Below are 24,307 nucleotides of genomic sequence, written 5' to 3' on the forward strand. Positions count from 1 at the left end.
GGTAGTGAGAAAGCTACGGGTGTATCATCTCTGCCATTTTGGTGCAGTATTACCTCAGTTTTTCAAAAGAAGCTGTCCCAGTCTCATCCTTGTGGACCTGTTCTCGCTCCATGTGCTTTCCCTTACACTTCTCATCCCTCAGGGCCTTGGAGCTGGATTTGTGACGATATAACTTTTTGTGTGTTGGTCCATTATTGCCTAAAGTGCTCAGGTTACTATACTTTTTATCAAAGAATGTGGAGCGAATGTCCTCGTTATAACCAAGTATGTTTGCATGGCCAGGGTCACCTACTTCTGCTTTCCCATTGCTTTTGCTCACACCCTTGATTGACTTGTGGTTCTTAGTGGCTCCTGGGGACCCATTGTTGGTCTTTTTCTTAGACTCCTGTGGTGTCCCAGCCAGTATTTTGAGGGTTTTTAATTTTAGACTATTGGACTCAGGGGAGTAGAGTATGTTGGGGTCCCCATGGTGCTCCATGGGTTCCCAAAGGGGCTCTATGGAAGCCATCATGAATCTCTGCACATCTGCCATACCAGAGGCAATGTTAGACAAGATATAGGAAGGCTCCTGAAACTCCCGTTGGTCATCATCCAGGAGGCTGTTGGCATTGGTGCCCATGCTTATGTTGTCCCAACCTGGGCTGCTTTCCTTCCCCAAAGTCCAATCTCCAAAAAGTCCCTTCTGATTTGGCATCTTCATAGAGGCTATAGGACCACCATGTTGGATACATTCAGCCAATGTCTTCCCAGTAGAGGCTATACTGTTGATTTGGCCTCCCCCATGGCCAATGCCAATTTGCATTTTCTCTCCACTGACTGTAGTCATGTATTTTCCTTTCTTTGATGACTTGGGAACCTGGCGGGAGGTTTTGCCAGGTGGCTTTTCAACCCCTTTGTTGTTGGCTTTGGGGGATTTCCTCCTGGAGTTTTTCTGAGAAGAGCTTTGGTTCACAGCCCCACTCTTAAGGGGTAAACTTTTCTTTCTTGATTTTGACACTTTGCTATTGGTGCTAATTTGACCAGATGGCTCATTAAATGTTGACAGGCAAGGGCTTTTTTGGAGCAGACTTACAGAATCCTCATCATTGAACATATGGAACTGAAACTGATGACTATCTAAAGTAAATCCATCATCTATTTGTGAAAGGGTACCACAGTTCCACTTGATTTTCTCCATGCTGCCCAATGGTCCTGGGACACTCTCTTGGAATCTTTTCAGTGTTCCTAGTGCCTTGATACTTTCACATCTGGTAATTTGAGGGGAAAGGCTGGGGGTGTCAGGTGGGGAAATCTCTGAGAGGGAAGAGTGACGGAATTTATCAGGAGTGAAGTTAGAGATATCCAGGAGGTCAGTGGACTCCTTTAGTGGTGTTATCTCATCAATGCTCTGCTGAATCACCAGCTTGGGGCTGCAATGGGCCAGGAAATCATCTGTGATATCATCGTCACCATCCTTTTCACAGGACTTCAAGCTTAAAGAGCAATAATTGTTTGAGTTGACAGAGAGTGGGGTCATTGAATCAAAGGCAAAGAGCCGGCTATCATCCATATTGACTGGGCCTTGCTGGAAAGGAAAGCAGATCTCCCCATTATTAAAATGACATAATTGATAAGAGTCATCAGACGGGATCTGGGTGTCTTTTATAGAAGCATATAGGACTTTGTTGCAGCTACTGCCACCACTATTGAGGGAAATTGGACTATATGATGTAGTTGTGAGGTTATTTTCCATTGAGGCTACTTGGGAGACTCCAAATTCACTGGATTGGGTTGAAGCTAACTCCCTTGAGACTGCAGCCATTAATTCCTGGGGACCAGAAATAGACTTGTTGGGCCACACATTCCCATAGTTGCTTGATTCCATTTTGAAGTTATGGGGTGATTGCTGCAGCTCAGACTCAGAGGGTGAGGAGAGCACACAGTCCTGGGTAGGTTGGAGAGTTACAAATGTTTTTTCTGTTTGAGTGAGGCTGCCATCATTGTGCTCTGGAGAATGGTGGGTGAAATATGAGATACCAGTATTATTTGACAAGTCAGAAGCATCTAACAATGTTTGAAGATACCCTCCAGGGATAACAGGTATATTCGTGGCAACATTAGTTGATAGAGGGATTTCAGAAGAGCAGGTTGTTGGTAGGAAATTGGAATTCTTAGCAACCTTGACCTCGTGAAATTCAGATAGATGGGGACTGTTTGAAGTTCCTGGAGTAGTTTCAGTCTTTAAATTAGCCATAGAGGATTGATCTTCCAAGAGAGGGCTCATTTTTGTATTTGGCTTGCTTTCTTGCCCAGCTTTGATTTTCTTGGATTTTAATCTAGCTTCACTTTTAAATTTTATTTTGTTGAGCACTTTCCTCTCTGGACCCTTACAATCTGTGTCTTGGGCTTTGACTTTCATTGACTCAGGGCCCGTAACATCATTTAAATATGAACCATTTGCACAGATGGGGGTAGCCAGAGCTGCTGGCTTCAGTGTTCCTTTCAGTACATCTTCTCTATGGTTACTAGCTTGCTTTTGATCACTGCTGAATGAAACCTGCTTGTAACTTGCTGAAGTTTCTATGGATGGGATTCTTTGAATCCTGTGCCTGTTGCCGAGTTTAGATTTTCGTTTGCGAGCAGGTGGTAAGAATGACACTTCAAAGCTACCTGGCTCAAAGCTTTGCTTTGGGCATAAGGGTATCTTGATGGAGTTTGTGCGGATTGTTCTCTGCTTTTTCCTCTTCTGCCAGAAACCCTTCAAGGGGGCCAGCTTAGCATATTTGTTGAGCTGATTCTCACTCAAATTCACTGTTGTCTCACTGGCATCTACTTTACCCAACTTCACCAGCATGTTCTTCTCACCTTTAAAGCGATTGATGATGATATATTTGATAATAACAGGGGGTTCCTTACGGGTTACTTTTCTTCTTTTTTTGGGGCACCATTCATCATCATCTTCCTCTTTGGAACCACCTGGCAACCATTCCTTCCTTTCATTCACTTTTTCACCCTCTAGTGAGTCAACATCATATAGATAATCTTCACTGTATCTGACTTTTCTCTTGGCTCGCAGACCATAGTTCTGTTGGGAGGAGGAGCTTCCAGAATTAGTGTCCCGAGCCATATAGTGGCTACAGTCCTTGATCTCCCCCATGGCATCATATGAGACCTCAATGAAGGAACTTTCATCACTGAAATTCCCTGATGCCTCCAAGGAATTAGCAAGATGACCTTGCTTTGAATTATTAGATTCCTCTACTTCATTCCCATTGCATGGTTTATTTAAGGTAGATTTTTCTCCATTCTCTGTTCCATCTTTTTTCTCTACACCTCTGTCCTCCTGTGCTTCCTCTCTGCCTTTCTTCTTGTCCAAGTTTTTATCTTCCTCCCCCCAGATGATACTCATGTCTGGGACCTTAAATTGAGAAAGGTCACTGTTCTGCTTCAGGGCCCCGCTCTTAGACTCCCGCTTGGGGCAGGTAGTAAAGACACTGGGGAAAAAGTTGAACTGGGCATCCTCCTGCATCAAAAGGGTGGTCTTGTCTCGAACATTGTCCTGGAAGGATTCATATCGAATTTTAAGTGAGCAGACATCGCTTCCCAGTGTTGACTCATCATCATCAAACATGTAGTTATCTACATCTTCTTCAGAAAATAAGTTGACAGAGAGCTCATTCTTGGAACAGAGGTCGAGCAGTTCAATTTTACTCTCACTGATGAAAGTTTCAAAGTATCCCCAATCCTGATTGGAATTTGCAAGCAAAGCCTCTTCTGTATTGCACTTATCCAACAATAATGCCTCATAATAATTTTTCTGAGCTGGGTCCTCCAAGTCAATGTCAGATTTCTCAGCTTCTCGTCTATCTCCTGCCCTTGATTTGTGCAGGGGGAAACCTAGAAGCTGATCTGAGAGCAGCTGTTCTCCATATTTCATGTTTTCCCCTGCATTAATACATTGAATACCTATATCAGAGACTGCACAGGTTTCATAATCCTTATTTAGATCATTGACTTTCAGACTGATCCCTGGCTCAGGATCTACTGCATCCTTGGAGTCCATGAAGCAGCCCAAGCAAGTCCGGCTTGGCTGCATGAGGCAGTCCCCATTCAGAGCTGACATGCCTGCAGGCTCCATTATGGCGAATGGAGTTTTTTCACACTCATTGGGCAGCGACCATGTATTCAGGCCTTTTGCAACACCAGATGTGAGGGATATAGCATTGACAGAATTACTATTAGCAGCATGCTCAGGTGCTTCAATCAGGCCCAAAGGAGAAGGAGGACTTTGAAAACAGGGCTTCTTAGGAGGCAGAGGCAGGAGACCCCTAGGATATATCAGGTTCTCTTTTTGTACCACTGATGTAGGCTGGATTGGCGCGGCAGCTTCTAGAGCTGCAAATGACTTTACGGCCACATCCTGGTCCTCGGAGTCTAGAAGAAAGGGAAACAAATGACAGGAATAAAATTAAGGCACTTAGATTAGACTTATTAACTCTTGTTCTTGATCAATTTCTAACACTTTATAAGCAATATCTCAGCTTCACTGGCTTTAGAAATAGAAACTACAAAACTATACAACAGTCCTGATATTATATTAAATATTTATATGAGTGAAAATTAATAACTCTTTCAATTCAACTTTTCCCTCAGAGAAAGAGTCCTCCTCAGAAAATATGAAAAAATTGGACTGCTTGATCAATTGGAAAATGCTCAGATGGGACATTCATGGTTCTGAGTTTCAAGTCTCAGTCTCATCTTTCAGACCTATATTCTGGAAGATCCTACTGTATCTAGAAGCTCAGAGCATATTTCTAATTCATTAGGAATGCTGAACTTATGTATTCATCTGACAGAAATGATTCGGGAGGGCAAAGGGGCTGGATTAGGTAACCTTTTGCAGACCCTTCTAGCCTGATTATAGATTTGGTGGAATAATTAGGATTAACAGCAATCTCAGGGGTATCTTGGGCTCAAACTTTGTGGATACTGAAAATCTATAGAAAGGACAAAGGACTACTAAGTGAGATAATACATACTGTAATTAAATACCCTTACCATTTTCATTGACCCCATCAATCAGAGTGTTTTCTCCATTGGCTGGGGCAACAACAGCCTTATCTTGTTGGTTATCCATGAATGTAACCTCTTATTGTTTCATTCCAAGTCCAAATGCTGTCCAACCTGCACATTTAAAATATATGAAATCAGTCATTCAATTTGTTTTATTCTATGTTTGAAGGTTATTTCAGCTAGAGGGGGTTCTTGAAAGGCTTACTGGAATTTACTTGCTTCCAGAATGGCTTCATTACTGCTATTTCTTTTGTTTCATGGTTTATATCTGTCATATGAGTCAATTTGGAAACTCACACTTCAATCACACCTTCCTAGATTCTTCTAATTCCTCAAGGTCACCATAATATTCAAAATTGAAATCTGAGGAAGCAGGGCAAACTTATACTTTGCCACAGATACTAACAAATTTAACCTACTAATGGCTGTTCAATTAGGAAGGAAGCAAAGCAGAGTCCAGACTAACCTGAGATGAGGGGCATGTTTCTATGTGTGTGCGTAGATTGACTTTATTTCCACTTTGAATGATCAGAAACTCTTCAAAAACAAACCAATTCATGAAAATACGCACACATACATCACATTTAGGTTTTCTCTTTGTCCCTTAAAATTTAAGTGAAAAGGATAAAAGAGTAGAGAATTCCTTGGTTTCTCAAATTTCTTAACCTAAACTCTGATTCTGACAAGTATTCCTTCAAGCCCACCTCAAGATTTTTTAAAGTACCTAAAAGAAGATTTGGAATTTCAGAAAGTTCCCAGCATCATCTGACATTTTTGGGGTAGAGTATACATATTCATATTCCCTCATCTCCTGACTACTTACCTGGATGGTGGTAAATGTGAAGTGATAGAAAGACACAGGGCAATATGAGATTGAGGCCACTACAACATTTATAAACCCCCCATCTATTCCAACCCCCCTTTCCCTAAACCTTCTCTCCAGTCAGGTACCCATCCCTTTATTAAAAAGCATAGACTGTAGATAGCAAAGCAGCTATCACAAGAACCTCAATTGTAGAGTGATTTATCCTAATACATGCATATATTATAAAAGGTGGGTCCAGCATTAAGGGAACAAGAAGCAGTCAGCAGACAGTCTCACATTATTCAATTTGTAAAATATTTTCCCTATCTGGGCCTATGTTCTTATCTACAAAATAAGAAATATGCATTAGGCAATCTTCCAGTTTTAAAAATGTTGATGATTCTTGGTTTCCTTAACAATTACATTTTATACAAGACCTGACTTGAGATAAGCCCTTAACCATGGGTGCCAGGAAAAAGAGCAGACACTTACTTGCTGTATTTTTACAGAAAGAAGGGCTGGAGATATTTAAAAGGTGGAGAAGAGGGGAGAGCAATGCCGAAGTTCGATATCTTGGCAGGGGTGACTCTGCTGCAGAGAGGACTCCATGGGTCAGATGGAATCATACTATCACCATGGATTGTTCTGTGCATCTTACTTTTTTAAGGTGCTTAATAGAAATTCACTAATTGTTTAACCATCTTTATCCACTCCATTAATTCCATCTTGGCAGGGATTTGGAAACAGAAAAATTATTTGTAGATTTCAACAATTTAGTGTCTTCTGGTCCTTTCTGCCTATGGTTAAGTCCATTTTTACCAATAGAAAGACCAAGACACAAAGAGGCTATGATATGCAAGGTCACAAAATAATGTAATGCCAAATCTATGAAATGAGGACCCAAGTCTCTTCATCCAGAGACAAGGAATTTTTTTTTTGAAAGGACAATCTTTACTACTTCCAATCCCTGTCCCAAACATGGCTATTGAAATACATTTCCACATGTTATCAATTTGAACTTCCATCCCTATTAAGTAATGAAATAAAGAACAGCTGCCTCAGACAAATACTGAAAATTAATAAAAATTAATTTGCCATGAAATATGTACAGTAGCAATACACTTAAATATTAAGAATCATCCAATCTTGTCAGACAGAACATGAAACTTATATCAAGGGACATATTCGTACTGCTCTAACTTTTTTCTGAGATGTTATTTCCCTAAGATCATTAATCTTCTCTAATGGAAAAATCTGGCCAGGATTTATGGATCTGAAGTAAAAGGAATCTTAAAGAGTTGAGAATATTTAAAAAAACAGAAAACTACAAGTGTTGGAGAGGATGTAGAAAAATAGGAACACTCATTAATTGCTATTTGGAATTTAAAGTGGTACAGTCACTATGGAAGACACTTTGCCAGTTCTTCAGAAAGCTAAATATAGGATTACCATGTATTCTTGCAATCCTACTACTAGGTATATACCCAGAAGAATTAAAATCAGGGACTCAAACAGGTATTTGCCCTCCAATATTCATAGTGGCATTATTTACAATTGCTAAAAGATGGAATCAACACAAATGTGTTAGTCAGGGTTCACAGGGAAATAAAACCGACAGGAGATATCTGTAAATAGTATGAGAGTTTACAAAATTGTTTCACACAACTGTGGGGATACACAAGTCCAAATTCTGTAGGGCAGGCTGCAAGCCAGGGAAGCAGATAAAGGCTCTTATTGAATTCCCCAGGAGACACTGGCTATCTGAAGTAGAGGTGGGGATTCTCTTTCTGAATGCTGAAATCACTTCTCCTTTTAAGGCTTTCAACTGATTTAAGGATACATAACTCACTGCTGATGGGAATCTCCTCAGTTGATTATAGATGTAATCTGCCATATATGCAATTAACTCACTGATGATTAAAGTCCATGAAGTGCCATTGTATTACAATTAACCCAGTGCTTGCTTGACCAAACAACTGAGCATCATTACCTGGCTGAGTTGACACATTAGCCTAACCATAACACCAAGTGTCCATCAACTGAAGAATGGAAAAACAAAATGTGGTATATGTATACAATGGAATATTATTCAGCTGTATAAAGGAAAAAGTCGTGATGTATGTGACAACATAGATGAATCTCGAGGACATTATGTTGAGTGAAATAAAGAGACACAAAAGGAAAAATATTGTATGACTTCACTGTTATGAACTAATTACAATAATCAAAACCACAGAGTTAGAATCCAGAATATAGGTTCCCAGGAGATCCACTGGGGTTACAAAATGTAGAGTTGATGCTTAATTTGTACAGATTCTTTATTTAGGCTTACACTAAAGGTTTGGCAATATGTAGTGGTGATGGTAGTACATTATTGTGAGTATAATCAGCAACACTGAATTTAATAGGTGAATGTGGTTAAAAGGAGAAACTTAAGGATGTATATTACTAGAATAAAATTTTTTTAAAAAACCATAGGACTGTATCACACAGTGAACTCTATTGTTGACAATGGACTATAGTTAATAGTACAAGTATAAGAAGGTTCTTTTATGAATTATAACAAATGTATGATACTAATATGAGGTGTTAATAATAGGGTGGTATATGGGAAAAATTCACCTAATGTGAGGAACTGAAGATAGACAGAACTATTTTAACAATTTTTTATTAATTATAACAAAGATAACTATTGTTAAAAATGGTTCAATTATTTAAAAAGTGCTATCATCAATAGTAAAAAATGTTCCACACCTGTGCAAGGTGGTGGTGGTGGTGCACAGGAATCTTGTATTTTATGCATGATTGCATTGTAAACTCACAACTTCTTTAATTAGAAAAGACAAGGAAAGGATGAGGAACTGGAAGAGACTAAAGAGACATGACTGCGAAATGCAATGCGGAGTTCTGGATTGAGTCCTGGAACAGAAAAAAGACATTAGTGGATAAACCAGTGACATTCTAAGGTTTATCATTTAGTTTGTGATATTGTACCAAATTTAATTTCCTGGGTTTGATAATTACAATATGCTTATGTGAGGTATTAACATTGGAAAAGCCTGGGTGAAGGGTATTCAGGAACTCTGTACTATTTTTTTAAATAAAATAAAATTTTATCGTATTTTATCATTCATGCATGAGCATACATGAACAATAAGTGTATAATACAAGTTATGAACTTACAAAACAAACATGCATATCATCATACATGGCCCCAATACATCACTCCACCAACACCACCTTGCATTTTTGTGAAATATTTGTCAACTCTCTACTATTTTTGTAACTTCTTGGATGTCTAAAGTTATTCCAAAATAAAAACTTAAACACAATAAAAAGAGTTGAGAATAGAAGGGAAATACAGTTGGGCAAGAGGTGAAGAGGTGGAGAGGAAGTATGGGAGCTTGATTAACGGGGAAGGGGAGAAGAAGAGAACTTCACTAAATGCTAGGCTGGATATAGTTACAGATGTTAACGGTTGTTACAAATGTTCTAACAACTTGATACACTTCCAGATGTTATCTAATTTTGTCCTTTTAATCATCTTATAAGGTTTATTCTGGTAGGCCTCTATTTTCAATTTTTAAAAATAATTTTTTGTTAGAGAAGTTTTGAACTTACAAAACAATCATACATAATGTGCAGAAGTCCCATACATCACCCCTCCACCAACACCTTACATTGTTGTGCAACATTTGTTACAGATTATGAAAGAACATGATCATACTATTACAACTAACTATAGTTCATGGTGCATACTTGGTATTTTTTTCTATATAACCCTATTATTTTTTTTCCCATTATTTATTTATTAATTTATTTATTCTTTTTTTTAATTGACTTTGTAATAATATTACATTAAAAATATATATGTGAGGTCCCATTCAACCCCCACCCCCCCACCCCACCTCTCCCCCCCCCCCCAGCAACACTCCCTCCCATCATCATGACACATCCATTGGATTTGGTAAGTACATCTTTGGGCACCTCTGCACCTCATAGTCAATGGTCCACATCATGGCCCATACTTTCCCCCATTCCATCCAGTGGGCCCTGTGAGGATTTACAATGTCCGGTGATTGCCTCTGAAGCACCATCCAGGGCAGCTCCATGTCCCAAAGACACCTCCACCTCTCATCTCTTCCTGCCTTTCCCCATACCCATCAGCCACCATGTCCACTTTTCCCACTCCAATGCCACCTCTTCTATGTGGACATTGGATTGGTTGTGTCCATTGCACCTCTATGTCAAGAGGAGGCTCAGATTCCACATGGATGCTGGATGCAATCCTCCCACTTTCAGTTGTAATCACTCTAGGCCTATTATTAACATTAAATATCAGTGTTGTATGGTTTGTTATATTTCATGAGAGAACACTCTCATATTTGAACTATTAACCATAGTTCATCTTCCACCACATGGTTCACTGTGTTATACAGTCCCATGCCTTGTACATTCTATCCAAAGTGCACACTCACTGCCTCTCACTTTCATCACAGATTTGTGCAGTCATCACCCCAGTAAACTTTTGAATATTTTCCTTAGTTTGAAAGAAAAAATCCCATGCCCCCCTATTACTGACCCTTAGCATTGATATAGTACCTTCTTTGACATTGATATAAGAATATTACAATATTGCTGTTAACTATAGTCCATAAAGTCCATTAATTGTAATTTTCCCATGCATCATTATATTCTTATCACCTTGGAATAGTGACCTACATTTACTCTAATTCATAGAACATTCCTGTATTTGTATTATTAACCACAATTCTTATCCATCTCTGGGTTCACCATGTTATTCAGTCCCTAGATTATTCTCTAGCTTTCTTTCAATTGACTTTTATATCCCCAGACTACCCCTTTCAACCACAATCCCATTTATAATCCAGCCCTGTTAGTTATACTCACTATAATATGCTACCATTAACTCTATCCATTCCTACACTGTTACGGTCAAGTTAATTGAAAATTCTACATACATTAAGCATCAGTACCCCTTCTCAGTCTTCGTTCTCTCTTTAGTAACCCAAGTCTAGGTTTAATTCCATTTGTTTATTCTTTGTATTTATTTCATATTACTGAGAGACCATACAATATTTTTCCTTTTGTGTCTAGCTTATTTCACTTAGCATAATGTCCTCAAGGTTCATCTATGTTATCATATGTATCCCAAATTCATTTGCTTTTAACAGCAGCATAGAATTCCATAATATGCATATACCACATTTTGTTTATACATTCATTGGTTGATGGACACTTCGGTTGTTTCCTTCTATTAGCAATTGTGAATAACATTGCTATGAACACTGGGGGGAAGGTGTCTGTTCATGTTACTGTTTTCAGTTTTTCTAGATATATTCCAAGTAGAAGGATTGCTGACTCATACAGCAGTTCTATATTTAGCCTCCTGAGAAACCTCCAAACTCTCTTCCACAGAGGCTGCACCATTCTGCATTCTCACAAAGAAGGAGTGTTCCTATTTCTCTACATCCTCTCCAGCACTTACTGTTTTCTGTTTTTTTCAATAATTGCCATTTTATGAGGTGTAAGATGATATCTCATTGTAGTTTTTATTTGCATTTCTCTAAAGGCTAGTGATATTGAACATTTTTTCATGAGTTTTTTTTTTTTTGCCATCTATATTTCCTCTTTAGAGAAATGTTTATTTAAGTCTAAACTGGATTGCTTGCTCTTTTATTGTGGAGTTGTATGGTTTCTTTATATAGCCTGGAAATCAAATCCTTATCAGAGGTCTGCCAAAGGGGTGTTGATGCAAAATACCAGAAATCAGGTGGCTTTTATAAAGTGTATTTATTTGGGGTAAAAGCATACAGTTACAAGGCCCTAAAGAGTCCAACTCAAGGTTGCTTTCTCAACAAAGTCAGTTGCCATGTGTTGAAGCAAGGTGTTTGCTGATATCTGCCTAGACTCTCTTTTCTGGGCTTACTCTTCCTCTTGAGGATCTGTGGGCCCTGCTTATTCCCAAACTCATCTGTAGGCTGGCATAGGGCTTGTCTTTCAGGGCTTCCTCTCTCTCTTGGCATAGGACCCATGTCTTTCCAGGCTTTCTATATCAACTACAAACTATCAGGTGAATGACTCATCTCTCTCTGGGGCCCCAGGATAAAAAATGACAGAGCTCTTGCTCGTCCTGTGTATCTTCTTGAGTGAGGGTCTGCTTACATCAGCCCACCAATGGAGTGGGGACTCAACTCTCCATGCCCTAATGATATGGTTGAATCAAAATCCTAATCTTAACAGATAATTTAATCAAGACATCTCAGCTGAATCTAATATAATCAGAAGATATCATATCCAGAGGAATAGATAAGTTTACAAATGTAATCTTTCTCTTTATGGGATTCATAAAATAATCTCAAACTGTCACATCAGATATCGCCTATTTTTTTCAAAACAGAAAACTAAGTATCACAAATATTAATCTAATGATTATCAATAATTTGGGCCTTTATTATCCCCCTAAACCTAGAGTAGACAAGTCTTTAGTCCTTTCTAATGAGTTTTCAAATCTCAACTCTACATGAGACAGCCTAAAGAAATACATTTTCTGGGAGTAGATGTGGCTTAAGCAGCTGAGCACCCACGTCCCACATGAGAGATCGCAGGTTCAGTTTCCAGTGCCTCCTGAAACAAAACAAAACAAAACAAAAACAACAAACAAAACAAATGAAAAGACCAACTTGGGGAAGCTGATGTGGCTCAGTGGTTGAGTGCCAAGTTCCCACATATGAGGTCCTGGGTTCAATCTCTAGCCCCTGGTACCTCAAAAGAAAAAAAAAAAGAAACACATTTCCCTACATTTTAATTTATACCTTGGCTATTTATAAAGATTATTTGGAAGAGAGATTATAATTTCTTATAGCTACAATGTAAACAGTTCTGTGCTTGCTTTATCTTTTCCTCACCAATCAGCATTTTAGGAAATTTTGTGGGCTTTTTCTTTTTTTTTAAGATTTATTTATTTATTTATCTCCCCTTCATCCCCACCCCCCCACCCCAGTTGTCTGTTCTCTATGTCTATTTGCTGCAACTTCTTCTTTGTCCGCTTCTGTTGTTGTCAGCAGCATGGGAATCTGTGTTTCTTTTATTTATTTATTTTTTAAAGATTTCTTTATTTCTTTCCCCCTCCCCCTCCCCACCCTGGTTGTCTGTTCTCTGTGTCTATTTGCTGTGTCTTCTTTGTCTGCTTCTGTTGTTGTCAGCAGCATGGGAATCTGTGTTTTCTTTTTGTTGCGTCATCTTATTGTGTCAGCTCTCCATGTGTGCGGCACCATTCCTGGGCAGGCTGCACTTTCTTTCGCGCTGGGCAGCTCTCCTTACAGGGCACACTCCTTGTGCATGGGGCTCCCCTATGTGGGGGACACCCCTGTGTGACATGGCACTCCTTGCGCACACCAGCACTGCACATGGGCCAGTTGCACACAGGTCAAGGAGACCCGGGGTTTGAACCGTGGACATCCCATGTGGTAGACAGACACCCTAACCACTAGGCCAAGTCCACTGCCCCTGTGTTTCTTTTTGTTGCATCATCTTGCTGTGTCAGCTCTCCGTGTGGGTGGTGCCATTCTTAGGGAGGCTGCACTTTCTTTCACGCTGGACAGCTCTCCTTACGGGGTTCACCCCTTGTGCGTGGGGCTCCCCTACATGGGGGACACCCCTGCATGGCATAGCACTCCTTGCGCACATCAGCACTGAGCATGGGCCAGCTGCACATGGGTCAAGGAGGCCCAGGGTTTGAACCATGGACCTCCCAAGTGGTAGACAGATGCCTTAACTTTTGGGCCAAGTCCACTTCCCTTGTGGGCTTTTTAAACTCTATTTTGGTCTAAAATTGATTAGTGCTTTTGGAAGACTATGCAACAAATTGCTTTACTGATCATGCTAAACTATGCAGTAGTAATGGAATTAAAGTAACATTAGCATGGAGACAGGTATTTGAAGCAATGCAATTGCTCAATTAACCTGCTCCTCCCCTCATTTGGGCCAGAGGAAGGCTCATGGTCCTGTCCCAGTAGGCTTTCCTGCTCCTCTTTCCCAGGGGACTTTAAGCCTCAGGTCCCAGAGTCTAGATGACCCACAGCAGCATTATGTTGGGGGCCATCCCTTGTCTCTTTCTGCTAGAAAAAAAGGCAAGGCAAGACAGTAAATCATGTTTCTGCCTATGGGCATGGGATGACACAGTGCCCTGGAGATTTGAGTAGTTTGGTTTTTGGAATACCATTTTAAAGTAATTCAACAAATTTATTAGGTACTATCTGTGGTCATGGTATTGTACCAGGCACTATGGTGGGAAAGGCAGATTAATAAGTCTGGATCCTTTTCTTCAAAGTGCTCAGAGTCTAGTGGGAAAAACAAGCTATAGACAAATTATTTTAAAGGTATAATACACTGAAATAGAGACAGACAGTTTCTATGAGAGTCCAAACTGGAGAGAAATCATTCTACTTCTAGAGAGGAGGGAAATCACTAAAGGGTTTACTAGAAGCAGTAGTATTTGAGACATACCTTGAAGGATGGACTTCATAAGTTAGGATGCGCAAACAGATGAGAAAAATTTATTCCAGATTGAGAGAACTTCATGATATGCCATAAGTTTCTCCCCATTCCACTCTATCCTCTAAACAACTGCTATAAAATCAAAGGCCTGACAACGTGCCTTAAACGTTTTTTATTTGCCTTGCATAATCACACTTCCCAATCAACCTTTCGCTCCCCACATATTTCCAACTATTCTAACTCTCTCAGCTTCCCTAATATGTTAAACTATTTTTTGGTTCTAGGTGTCTTGCACTTGGTATTTTCTCTGCTTGTATGCCTCTCCCCCATAATTCCCCCCCCCCCGCTCCTTCTTTCATCTCCTTTTCACATCCCTTTCCTCTTATTCAAATTTTCTTTGATGCCTTCCTTGATTCTTCCTGTCCCAAACATAATTAATCCCTTCCCTGAACTGTATTCCCAAAGAATTTTGTTCTCTAAGTTTATCTCTTTTACATGCATTACGTTTTTTACATATGATACCCTCAAAAGACTGAGCTTACCCTAACTCCATAGGGCCTAACTCACAAAGTGCTTAGATTATGGTATGTATTCTGTAAACATTGGTTAAACAATGATACTGAATGGTAGGAAAAGATGGGGGAGAATTCAGGGAACAGTAAGGAGTTTGGTTGAAATACCAGTATACCCAAGAAGATATGGCTGCAAAAGTGAGTTGGAGCTATATGGAGGCAATCCAAATCTTAATTCAGGAAGACACTAAAGTGTATTGAGTGGAAGAATACTGTTATCTGTAACACTAGAGTCAGAGACAGTGGAAAGAGGCAGAAGTGGGGAAATGGTTTAGGAGACAGTGTCTACAGCAGGTCAGGTATGAGATGTCAAGAAGATTAGAATTAGGGAGGAGACAATCGGAATGTAACAGAAGTGTTAGATTTGAGTAATACTGTAGATGTGTGCTGTGTAGGACTTGGAAAATTATTTAGATATGGCAGTTGATGGAGCAGTAGTTAAGTATATAGAACGATGAAAACGTCAAGGAGGCAGTAGTTGGTTGAAAAAGGAACATTATGCAAGACTAGTCTTGGAAATATGGGTGCCAAGATCTCCATTGGAATAAAGCAAGGTGAGCTTAAGAAGCTCCATTTTCAGGTCCAACATGGCTAATGAAGCTGATGAGGGCCTTAACTGTCATACTGCAAAAGAAGCAAATGAACATCATGCTGTTACAGATGGGGAATCTAAAGATTTAGTTAGGGTCTGAAATGTGGAGCTAAGGAGATGAGATTGCTATAGCAAACAGGTCCATAGGAGATTTTCCAGGCTAACTGAGTCTAGCTTTGGCCAGTCTGATTCTTCCCAGTCAGCACCAGTCAGTGTAACAGATGGCAGAACCAGAAACAGTACAGAGAGCACACTCTTATCCATACTGCTGTATGGATAAGTCCATTTTCTGATACCTACCAGGATTTCAAGATACTGAGTCAAGAAAATGGAATATGATGATTTCAAGTATAGAAAATATGGTTAAATGAACAATTATTAAAGGTTAAAAAACATTAAGGGTGAGAAAGACATTAAAAAGAGATGATCACACTTAAATTCTAAAGAATACTATATATAATAATAGTACTTTATGAATATATGTCATCTCTCAAGGTAAAGATTCAAAGGTTCAAAATATATGCCCAAAAACTCATATAGAAGAAGTGTTATCATATAATAGACAAAGTAAAATCACCATCTAGCTGCGTGTCCTCAGAAAAACCCTTTCTCCTTTCTCGTCTTAAGATCTGTTAGGTATTCAGTAAGGGAGTAGAACTAGATTATATCTAAGGGCTCTTCTAGCTCTGAGCAATATATAATTCATTTAAGTTTTGTTATTTTTTTTCAATTTTAGTAATTAAAATTAATTACATGTGCAAGGAAAATTCACACATATGAAGGAGTTCTTATTTAAGTTTTGTGTGATATTTAGATGAGCCTAAGATACACCTGAGGGAACTCTTTACTCTCTTCCCTCTCTTCCATCTCATGTTTTTTCTTGCCTCCCTCTGATTTTAGTACATTACTATCCCGATACTGTCAGAGACAGGAAGTAGGGTCCTGATGATGTTGACAAGGCTCTGTATGTTCCATTTTTCTTCATTCTTTGGTAGCAACCAGGACAAGAGGGAACCTCTTGGTCCATACATTTCCTGAACAGCAGCTACTGAGAGTCCACATTAGTTCTTGCTCAGTGGTTCAATATCTGGGTTTCCTCTTCTTTTCTCACTTTCCCCACTATTCTTAACTGAACCTTTGTCATATCACCTAAGAGATTTACGAGAAGAGCAGGTGCATATGACTACAAATTAATGAGAAAGTATCTGAAAATATGTTGTCTATATTAAAGTACTATACAAATGCTAAAAACATAATATTCAGTAAGAACTGAATGGGATAGAAATAACAAGCAGTGACAATCATGGGCTCAAGTCAGGAATAACCAGCATCCCAACTAGTCTTTTGTTGTTGTTGTTCAAAACATTTGTTCACATTTTATTAAGTGTCCATTTTTAAAAAAAAATAATTTATTTTTCCTTCTTTATTTTCTTTTAAATATTACATTAAAAAAATATGAGGGAAGTGGACTTGGCCCAACAGTTAGGGCATCCGTCTACCACATGGGAGGTCCACGGTTCAAACCCTGGGCCTCCTTGACCCGTGTGGAGCTGGCCCACGCACAATACTGATGCGCACAAGGAGTGCCCTGCCACGCAGGCGTGTCCCTGCGTATGGGAGCTCCATGCGCAAGGAGTGTGCCCCATAAGGAGAGCTGCCCAGCACGAAAATAATTACAGCCTGCCCAGGAATGGCACCACCCACATGGAGAAGTAACACAACAAGATGACACAACAACAACAAAAAAGAAACACAGATTCCCATGCCGCTGACTACAACAGAAGCGAACAAAGAAGACACAGCAAATAGACACAGAGAACAGACAACCGGGGTGGGGGGGAGGGAAGGGGAGAGAAATAAATGAATAAATAAGTCTTTTTAAAAAAAATGAGGTCCCCATATATCCCCAACCCCCCTACCCCACTCCTCCCACATCAACAACCTCTTCCATCATCATGGCACATTCACTGCACTTGGTGAATATACTTTGGAGCACCGCCACACCACATGAACAGTGAACACACCACATTGTAGTCTACACTCTCTCCCATTCCACCCAGTGGGCCATGGCAGGACACACAGTGTGCAGCATCTGTCCTATCTCAGCCTACATGTAATATCAGGTGTTAAAAACTGCTTTTTGACTTTGGATAAAAGGGGAAAATGAAAAGGACAAATGAGTTTATATGGCTATGAGTCTCCAAAAAAGAGTCAGGAGGTCATCAGAGGGGTGATGCTTACACACGCCTCAGCAGGGTACCAGAGACAGCCAAAGTAGATAGAAACCCAGGTACTGATTCTCCAACTAGTCTTAATTTCTAAACTTTTAGACTCTAGGTAGGTCAACTTTACTGGTACATATCAGAGTCCCTTTGACTTGGTAAAAAGAATTTTACTTCCAGGACTTCTGTCAACTTTCTCAAATACGAGAGACAAGTAGTAGTGACGTCCAATTGCATTTTTTCTGGTAAAGGGATGGGATATTTCTTTCCAAATAGAACCATTTCTTGCTTCTCTCCAGATGTAAATGGGCAGTATAATGTCGTATTGTATTAGTTAGCCAAAGCAGTGCTGATGCAAAATACCAGAAATTAGTTGGTTTTATAATGGGTATTTATTTTGGGTGAGAGCTGACAGATACCAGGCCTTAAAGCATAAGCTACTTCCCTCACCAAAGTCTATTTTCACATGTTGGAGCAAGATGGCTGCTGACATCTGCAAGGGTTCATGCTTCCTGGGTTCCTCTCTTCCAGGGCTTGCTTCTTCCTGGGCTCAGGGTTCCTCTCTTTCTGGGGCTAGCTTCTCTTTCCTCTGCTTGCTGACTTCCCAGGGCTCCATCTTAAGTCTTCTACATCAAACGCCAACATCAGAAACCCTCAACTCTGTCCTTTTCCAATGCCCTAACTATATCAAACTGCTACACATATGAAGCACAAAGAGACCAATCTAAAGCACCCATTGGTGTGTGTGCAATAACAAGTCATTGGAAGGAACAAACTACTGTTGCCTGGCACAAAATTTGTTGCCAGGCAGTACTGAGTTACATTTAATGCTTGAGTGCAATAACTTTAAGCTGGATTATCTTTCTACTTTCATCATAGGGATTTTTTTTAGGAGGCTCCAGGGATTGAACCTGGGACTTCATACATGGGAAGCAGGCGCTCAATCATTCTTCTCCATATGCTTTTTTAAACCAAGTTTTATTTTATCTATCTTTGTTTAAACAAGTCAACTTTATTGATACATGTTAATAAAGTATAAATCCATCCAAAGTGTACAATCAATGATATTCGGTATAATCACATACTTGTGCATTCATCACTTCAATCATTTTTAAAGCATTTTCATTATTCAAGTAACAATAATAATAATGATAATAATAAACAATCAAACAAACAAAACTCATCACCTCTCAGTCTCTCTATGCTTCCCCTGCCATATATAGCTGCTTTTCTGTTTCCTTAACTCTAGTTTATTTGTGTTTATATTTTGTAAAAATATTCCTATGCGTGCAATATCACCTGTATTAGTATTTTACATGAGATTTCAATAGGTTATACAGTCCCATGTTGTATATTTTAGTTTTCCTTCTAGTAATATATATGACCTTAGGCTTTCCCTTTCAACCACTGTCATACCCATATAATAGCACTGCTAGTTACAAACACCATGATGTGCTCTCACCATTTCCATTCATTTTCAAAGATTTACAAATCAACTTTGAATGAATTTTGCATAGATTAACACTCAGCTTTCCATTCTCTACCCTCTATTTTCTGGTGACCTATATTCTAATTATTAATTGCATGAGTTTATGTAATATATTTCATTCATAATAGCACAGTTATACAGTATTTGTCCTTTCCTGTCTGGCTTACTTCACTCACCATAATGCCCTCCAGGTTCATCCATATTGTCATATGCTTCTTGGCTTCATTTTTTCTTACAGCTGCATAATATTCCATCATGTGTATACATCACAATTTTGTTCCTCCATTCATCAGTGGATGGACACCTGGATTGTTTTCAACTTTTGGCTACCATGAGTAACATTGCAATCACATTGGTGCACCAATGTCTATTCGTGTCACTGCCCTCAGTTCTTCTGGGAATATACCTAGTAATGGTATTGCCAAGTCGCTTGGCAAGTCTATGATCAACTTCCTTAAGAATTGCCAAACAGTCCTTTCACAGATGTTATGTCATTCTACATTCCCTCCAATAGGCAACAAGCTTTTCTGTCTCTCCATATCTTCTCCAACATTTATAGTTTTCTGACTTTTTAAGAGTGACCAGTCTATTAGGCGTGAAATGATATCTCATTGTAGTTTTGATTTGCATTTCCCTAATCAATAGTGATGTTGAACAATTTTTCTTGTGTTTCTTTGCCATTTGTAACTCTTCTTTTGACAATTGTCTTTTCAAGTCTTTTGCCCTTTTTAATTAGATAGTTTGTCTTTTTATTGTTGAGTTGAATGGTATCTTTATGTATCATGGAAATTAAACCCTTATTGGATATGTGTGCCAAATATTTTCTCCCATTGAGTCAGCTGCCTTTTCAACCTTTTGGCAAAGTCCTTTGAGGTGCAAAAGTGTTTAATTTTGAGTAGACCCCATTTAACTATTTTATCGATTTTTTCTTTTGTTGCTTGTGCTTTTGGTGTAAGAATAAGAAACTGCCATCTACCACAAGATCTTGAAGATGTTTTCCGACATTTTCTTCTGGGAGTTTAATGGTTGTCACTTTTATAATTAGATCCTTGATCCACTTTGAGTTAATTTTTGTATAAGGTGTGTAGCAGTTTGATATAGTTATGAATTCCAAAAATAGATATTGGATTATGTTTGTAAACTTGTCTGAACCTGGGCAGGATTAAGTTATGATTAGGGCTTTGATTGGGCATGTCAGTAGGGTGTTGAGTCCCTGCCCCTTTGTGGGTGGGGACTCAAAGATAAAAGCCCTGGCAAAGGACAGAGTTGGGGCTTTTTTTAAATTTGGAGTTTTGATGTTGGAGTTTGATCCTGAAGTCTTAAGCTGGAGCCCCAGGGAGTAAGCACACAGAGGAAAGAGAAGCAAGCCCTGGGAAAAGAGGACCTGATCCCAGAAAGAAGCAAGACCTGGGAAGAGAGGAACCCATGAAGCGTGAACCCTGGCAGACATTGGCAGCCATCTCACTCCAACACGTGAAAATAGACTTTGGTGAGGGAAGTAACTTATGCATTATGGCCTGGTATCTGCAAGCTCCTATCCCAAATAAATACTCTTTATTCAAGCCAATAGACTTCTGGTATTTTGCATCAGCACCCCTTTGGTTGACTAATGCAAGGTGGTAAATAATTCTTTCTTTGGATATGGCTATCCAGTTTTCCCAGCAGCATTTGTTGACTAGACTGTTTTGGCCCAGCAGGGAGGGCTTAATAGCCTTTGTTAAAAATCACTTGACTGTAGATGTCAGGGTCCATTTCTGAGTTCTGTATTTGGTTCCATTGGTCATTCTATCATTATGCTAGTACCATGCTGTTTTTATGACTGTAGCTAAGTAATATGCTTTATTTTTTTAAAAATTTTATTCATTTTGTAAAAATATTACATTCAAAAATTATGAGGTCCCATTCAACCCCCACCACCCCCACCCCACCACTCCCCCTCCAGCAACACTCACTCCCATCATCATGACACATCCATAGTAATATGCTTTAAAATCAAGAAGTGAGAGTTCTCCAGCTTTGATCTTCTTTTTAAAGACACTTTGGAGTTTGTGTTTCTGTGTGACGGAGCTGGACTCAGATGTGATCTTTGTCCACAAGCCTCTCCTGTTACTATTACCGGATCTCTAGTTGGTGCTGGGGTTTAACGTATACCCAGGGGACCTGAATCTCTGGACTGACCATGTGATAACCAGGCCCTGGACCTCAACCGACTTGCAACTCCTACACTCTGGTTTATTGGACTTACCCCGCTCAGCTAACATGGAGGTGAAGAAGGTCAACCACCACACCAGGGAACCAAGAATGCCTACAAATGAAAGCAGGAGAATTGCATCCAGCATCCATGTGGAATCTAAGCCCACTCTTGATATAGATGTGGAGTGGACACAACCATTCTAAGGTTCACAGGATGGAGGAATAGATTATGGATTAGAGTGGACTTACTGATATTCTATTCATGAACTATTATGATGAGTAATCGAAGAAAATGTGACATTGGTGTGGAGAAAGTGGCCATGGTGGCTCCTGGGGGTAGGGACTGGGAGGAAGAGATGTGATGTGGGGGCATTTTGGGGGGTTGGAGTTGTCCTGGATGGTGCTGCAGGGACAGTTACCAGACATTGTATGTCCTGCCATGGCCCACTGGGTGGACTGTGGGAGAGCGTGGGATATGGTGTGGACCATTGACCATGAGGTGCAGCGGTGCTCAGAGATATATTCACCAAGTGCAATGAATGTCTCATGATGATGGAGGAGGTTGTTGTTATGGGGAGAGCAGTGGGGTGACGAGGGTGGGGGGTATATGGGGACCTCATTTTTTTAATGTAACATTAAAAATAAATAAAGACAAAAAACATAAAGACATTTTGGCTATTTGAGGCTGTTTACCTTCCAAATAAATTTGATTATTGGCTTTTCCAATTCTGCAAAAAAGGCTGTTGGAATTTTTATTGGGATTGCATTGAATCTGTAAATTAATTTAGCTAGAATTGACATTTTATTTAGTCAATTCTAAAAGATATTTAGTCTTCCAATCCATGAATGCAGAATGTCCTTGCATTTATTTAGGTCTTTGGTTTCTTTTAGCAATGTTTTGTAGTTTTCTGAACACAGGACCTTCATGTCCTTGGTTAAGTTTATCCCTAAATATTAGATTTTTTAGTCTCTATTATAAATGGAATTTATTTCTGATTTCCTCCTCATATTGCACATCAGTAGTGTATAGAAACGCTATTGATTTTTGCATATTAGTCTTCTATCCTGCCACATTGCTGACCTTGTCTATTAATTTTAGTAGCTTTGTTGTAGATTCTTCAGGGTTTTCTAGATATAGGATCATATATCAAGAATAGTGAAAATTTTACTTCTTCCTTTCCTATTTGGGTGTCTTTTGTTTCTTTATTTTTAATTTAAAGATTTACTTATTTATCCCCCTCCTGCCATTTGCACTTGTTGTTTGCTCTCTGTGTCCATTCATTGTATGTTCTTCTATGTCTGCTTGTCTTCTCTTCTTGTCTTCTCTTTAGGAGGCACCAGGAACAGATCCTGGACCTTCCATTGTGGAAGAGAGGTACTCAATCACTTTAGCCACCTTAGCTACCTACCTGGTTTGTTGTGTCTCTCACTATCTCTCCTCAGTCTCTTTTTGTTGCATCATCTTGTTGCACCAGCTTTCTACACCACACAGGCCAACCAGTTCTGTGCACCATGTGGGCCAGTTTGCTTTTAACCAGGAGGCCCTGGGAATCAAACCTGGGACCCTCCATATGGTAGGTCACTTGAGTCACATTCACTTGAGTCACATCCACTTGAGTCACATCCACTTCCCCCTTTTATTTCCTTATCTGGCCTAATTGCTCTAGTTACAACTTCTAGTACAATAATGAATAAGAATGTTGACAGTGGGCATCCTTGTCTTTTCTCTATCTCAGTGGGAAAGCTTTCAGTATTTCATTGTTGACTAAAATGCTTGCTGTGGGTTGTTCATATGTGTACTTCATCATGCTGAGAAAGCTTCTTCCTATTCCTACCTTTTGGAGTGTTTTTATTAATAAAAAGTGATTTTTGGGGGTCAAATGCCTTTTGGACATCAATCAAGAAGATCATGCGATATTTCTTCTTCATTTTATCAAGGTGGCTTATTACACTAATTGATTTTCTTGTGTTGAACCACCCTTGCATTCCTGGGATAAAACCCATTTGATCGTGGTGTTTCATTCATTAAATATTCTTTTGGATTCTGTTTCTAAGTATTTTGTTGAAGAATTTTGCATCTATATTCCTTAGAGATATTGGTCTTAATTTTCTTTTTTTCATAGTATCTTTACCTGATTTTAGTATTAGGGTGATGTTGGCTTCATATAAGGAATTTGATAGGGTTCTTTCCTGTTCAATTTTATTGCAAGACCTTGAAGAAGATTGATTTTAGTTCATCTTTGAATGATTGGTAAAATTCACCTGTGAAGCCATCTGAACCTAAGCTTTTCATCTTTGTTAGTTTTTTTTTAAAGATTTATTTATTTATTTATCTCCCCTTCCCCCCCATCCCAGTTGTCTGTTATCTGTGTCTATTTGCTGCATCTTCTTTGTCTGCTTCTGTTGTTGTCAGCGGCATGGGAATCTGTGTTTCTTTTTGCTGCATCATCTTGTGTCATTTTTCCGTGTGGGCAGTGCCATTCTTAGGCAAGCTGCACTTTCTTTCATGCTGGGCAGCTCTCCTTATGGGGTGCACTCCTTGCATGTGTGGCTCCCTTATGCGGGGGACACCCCTGCTAGGCAGGGCACTCCTTGTGTGCATCAACACTGTGCATGGGCCAGCTCCACACGGGCCAAGGAGGCCTGGGGTTTGAACCATGGACCTCCCATGTGGTAGACAGAGACCCTAACCACTGGGCCAAGTCTGCTGCCTTCGTTAGGTTTTTAATGACTCTTACAATCTCTTCACTTGTGATTTTTTATGTATGTTTTTCTGCTTCTTCTAGGGTCAGTGTAGGTGGTCCATGTGTTTCTAGGAATTTGTCCATCTCATCTACATTGTCTAGTTTGTTGGCATACTGC

The 24,307-nt window shown here is 39.5% G+C and overlaps 1 protein-coding gene across 3 annotated transcripts in view; it reads right to left on the bottom strand.

The window, feature by feature from the left end:
• The window catches only part of NEXMIF (neurite extension and migration factor), a 331,466-nt gene that overhangs the window by 6,217 nt on the left and 300,942 nt on the right, over window positions 1-24,307 (bottom strand). For 2 of the 3 annotated variants that reach the window (XM_058292233.2, XM_058292234.1), the window contains 2 exons: window positions 5,038-5,163; window positions 54-4,413 (listed from right to left, as the gene is read on the bottom strand). In XM_058292233.2, coding sequence (XP_058148216.1) covers window positions 54-4,413; window positions 5,038-5,116 — 4,439 coding nt within the window. In that variant the 5' untranslated portion in view covers window positions 5,117-5,163. Of the gene's footprint in view, window positions 1-53; window positions 4,414-5,037; window positions 5,164-8,611; window positions 8,777-24,307 lie in introns of all 3 variants that reach the window. The other variant, XM_058292235.1, reaches the window with a different exon arrangement.

This window comes from Dasypus novemcinctus, chromosome X, assembly GCF_030445035.2.
Source record: "Dasypus novemcinctus isolate mDasNov1 chromosome X, mDasNov1.1.hap2, whole genome shotgun sequence".
NCBI lineage: Eukaryota > Metazoa > Chordata > Mammalia > Cingulata > Dasypodidae > Dasypus > Dasypus novemcinctus.